The sequence below is a fragment of the Bubalus kerabau genome, chromosome 8 (assembly GCF_029407905.1).
Source record: "Bubalus kerabau isolate K-KA32 ecotype Philippines breed swamp buffalo chromosome 8, PCC_UOA_SB_1v2, whole genome shotgun sequence".
Lineage (NCBI taxonomy): Eukaryota > Metazoa > Chordata > Mammalia > Artiodactyla > Bovidae > Bubalus > Bubalus kerabau.
The window spans coordinates 95773030-95776654 of NC_073631.1; the positions used below are offsets into that span (position 1 = coordinate 95773030).

The 3625-nt window shown below is 51.7% G+C and overlaps 1 protein-coding gene across 1 annotated transcript; it reads left to right on the top strand.

The window, feature by feature from the left end:
• The first annotated feature begins 286 nt into the window (after positions 1-286).
• On the top strand, positions 287-3340 carry LEP (leptin). The gene is made up of 2 exons (XM_055589521.1): positions 287-430; positions 2187-3340. The coding sequence occupies exons 1-2, from the start codon at positions 287-289 to the stop codon at positions 2544-2546; spliced, it is 504 nt and encodes a 167-aa protein (XP_055445496.1). The 3' UTR covers positions 2547-3340.
• Positions 3341-3625: the final 285 nt, after the last annotated feature.

The following is a 3625-nucleotide window of genomic DNA, read 5'->3' on the forward strand; positions in this document are numbered from 1 at the left end:
TCATGCCCTGGCTTACTGCTGTGTGGTCTACAGCACACCTCCTGTGGTTTTCTTGATTCCGCCGCACCTCTCCCCAGGGGAGTGCCTTTCATTACTGTCATTTCTAGACAATGAATTGTCTTTGAGGAGATGATAGCCATGGCAGACAGCAAATCTCGTTGTTATCCGCATCCGAAGACGTGGATGCGGGTGGTAACGGATCACATGGGTGTTCTCTGAGATCGGCGACGTGCCACATGTGGTTTCTTCTGTTTTCAGGCCCCAGAAGCCCATCCCGGGAAGGAAAATGCGCTGTGGACCCCTGTACCAATTCCTGTGGCTTTGGCCCTATCTGTCCTACGTGGAGGCTGTGCCCATCCGCAAGGTCCAGGATGACACCAAAACCCTCATCAAGACGATTGTCACCAGGATCAATGACATCTCACACACGGTAGGGAGGGACTGGGAGACGAGGTAGAACCGTGGCCATTCTGTGGGGGACCCCAGAGGTTGGCGGAGGAAGCTGTGCAGCCTTGCACAGGGCCCCAGCAGCCTGGATGCCCCCCTGGCATAAAGACAGCTCCTCTCCTCCTCCACTTCCCTTGCCTCCCGCCTTCTCACTCTCCTCCCTCCCAGACCAGAATCCTAGTGCCCAGGCCCAGAGGGAGTCACAGAGGTCCTGGGGTCCCCTTGGCAGGTGGCCAGAACCCCAGCAGCACTCCCTCTGGGCCTCCATCTCATTTCTAGAATGTTTTAGTCATTAGGCATTCTTCCTGGCTGGTAACTGAGCTCAGACCCTGCTAAGCTTCTTCTCATTACTGCCGGCCCTGCCCATCAAGCCGTCTTCAGATACAACCCTCTGTGTTTTTGTAAACAGTTATCAGTGTCTCTTGAGGCATTTTTTCTGAGGTCCACAAGCTCAGACCTGCAACCATAGGTGAGGTCTGTATTTAGAATGAGGGAGATGTCTGTAAAGTCTTAAGCTAGTCAGGATCCACAAGGTTTTTAAACTCCAATTTCCTCATCTAGAAAATGAAAGTGGGAAAGTGTTAGTTGCTCAGTCATGTCCAACTCTTTAAGACCCCATGAACTGTAGTCTACCAGGCTCCTCTGTCCATGAAATTCTTCAGGCAAGAATACCGGAGTGGCTTGTCATTTTCTTCTCCCAACAAGATCTTCCCAACCCAGGGATTGAACCTGGGTCTTCTAAATTGCAGGCAGATTCTTTACCATCTGAGCCACCAGGGAAACCCATAAGAACTTGTGAAGACTATTAAGATAGTCATTTAGACAACAAGACTATCTTAATAGTCTTCATAAGGTCTTCATGAGACTAAATTAGATAAAGCAAGTGACCCTCCCTGCATACCCTTGCAGAACCAGAACTGTGTGTGCCCTCTTTCAAGGTTTTCAGTCATGACTTTTGATAGCTTCCCACCTTAAAATCCAACTTGCTCACCTGCGTGGAGCAATCTGGAGACTTCCACATCTCCTGACCACTCTATATTTCTAACAGTGGCTTTGGGAAGCCAGGGAGCAGTTAGGTAGCCAGAAGCGGGGACAGATCAGAAATAGACAGTGTCTGCATTTCCTAGAGAAAAGCCCTTAAATTCCTTGCTTTCAAAACAGTCATTCAGCAAGCTGTACACAATAGACCCAGAGTGCCCCAACCTGTGTGGTGCGGGGATTGATTGCTGTGGGTGGCAGGGGAGGGGAGAGCCCCTCCTGGTAACCAGGGTTACTTGAGCAGAGCAGTGAGCTGGGGCATTGCTGGGGTAATGGCCTGAATCCCTTAGAGGGTGAGACTTCCTGGAGAATCTGACTGTGAGGGAGGAGTCTGCTTGGGGTGGAAGAGTTGGGGATGGGAAATGTACGGAAGACCTCAATGCCTGGGGAAGAAACTCAAGCAGGAAATAGGGAGTCATGGCTGGTTCTATAGCAGAGTCATTTGGAAAAGGGAACAGCCTGCAAAGGCTGGTCTGGAGGCAAAGGGCAGGGTGGTTTGGGAAGGGCAGAAAGATAGGAGCCCAGGAGACCAGCTTGGAAACATGGTGGTCACATGGGCACAAGAAGTAAGGGCCCAGGGAGGATGGTGTGGAAGTGGGGAGGAAGAACCTCTATGCTCTAGGGAAAGGCAGAGTCAGGGGAGCTCTGAGGAGCTGCCCTCTCTCCCACTGAGCTCTTGCTCTCCCCTTCCTCCTGCATAGCAGTCCGTCTCCTCCAAACAGAGGGTCACTGGTTTGGACTTCATCCCTGGGCTCCACCCTCTCCTGAGTTTGTCCAAGATGGACCAGACATTGGCGATCTACCAACAGATCCTCACCAGTCTGCCTTCCAGAAATGTGGTCCAAATATCTAATGACCTGGAGAACCTCCGGGACCTTCTCCACCTGCTGGCCGCCTCCAAGAGCTGCCCCTTGCCACAGGTCAGGGCCCTGGAGAGTTTGGAGAGCTTGGGCGTCGTCCTGGAAGCCTCCCTCTACTCCACCGAGGTGGTGGCCCTGAGCCGGCTGCAGGGGTCACTACAGGACATGTTGCGGCAGCTAGACCTCAGTCCTGGGTGCTGAAGCCTTGAAGGCCTCTCTTCCCAAAGTCCAGGGAAGAAACCTGAGCTTCTGGCTGTCCACAGGAGAAGAGAGCCTATGTGGGCATCCTTTATGCAGGCCAGCGGGCCATTTCTCTCTCGCTCCTCTCAGCCGCTCTTCCAAAGGCAGAAAACTGCGAGGCAGGAAACCAAAGATATAAATACAGGTTCCACGCCCACCAGGAAGGGGGGCCCATCCAGCAAACAGTAGACGGGAGCTGGGATTTTCACAGCAGTCTTCCTCCGTGTTCCAGCTCCCTCTCACTGCATGCTTCAGCATGACCTGGGGTGATTTCAGAGCCTTTGGACCATCAAGCAAGATTCCCTCTGAGAATCCAGGGAGCATCATGAAGGCCACAGCACATACAGCTGGATATTCCCACACAACACACGATGGAAGCATTTATTTATTTATTATGCATTTTATTTTGAATGAATTTGAAGCAAAACACCAGCTTTTCCAGGCTCTTTGGGGTCAGCTGGGGCGAGGGAAGCTACTGGGGTGCCCATCGACAGGCCTCGCCGAGGCAAACCCATTTTGAGTGACTTGAGGCCTCTCAAGTTTGTTCTCCAGGGACTGGCTTTGTTTCTACTGTGACTGACTTTAAATTACAGTGTTTGCAATGGCATTGCTCTGAATGGATCTCGAAGGACCAAGTTGTTTTAAAAAGAAAAAGATTAATTTTGTCAAGTGTAATATATCGCTGGGTATACCCGGAGGTGGAAAATGTGTTGATGGGAGCGGGGGAGATCCAGAATGTATTTTCTGAGTAACATTTGTGTGATGGACTCTTTGGATGGGGTGAGGTCATCTTCTCATCTTTGTGGTTTTCATGAAGAGGAGATGACTCCTTCAGGGGGATTGTGGGGGTTTGCCAACCATCCATGGATGGAGCGGTGGGGGCACTGAAGCTGAAGACCGTCAGGGTAGTGGTGAGCTCTGGCCTTGACTGTTAGAGAGTGGTCTTGCTCATCAGGAAGTGAGGACCCCACACTGGAGATGGTGACCCCCAGAGCAGGGGTCCTTGGTGTGAATGGTCTGGGTTGACCCCACATTGTGTT

What these genes read in the sequence shown, in the direction of transcription:
- LEP (XM_055589521.1), top strand. Translation starts at nt 287, where the DNA reads ATGCGCTGTGGACCCCTGTACCAATTCCTGTGGCTTTGGCCCTATCTG. An exon ending in TCAATGACATCTCACACACG is followed by an intron (nt 431 to 2,186) that starts GTAGGGAGGGAC and finishes CCTCCTGCATAG; the next exon opens with CAGTCCGTCTCCTCCAAACA.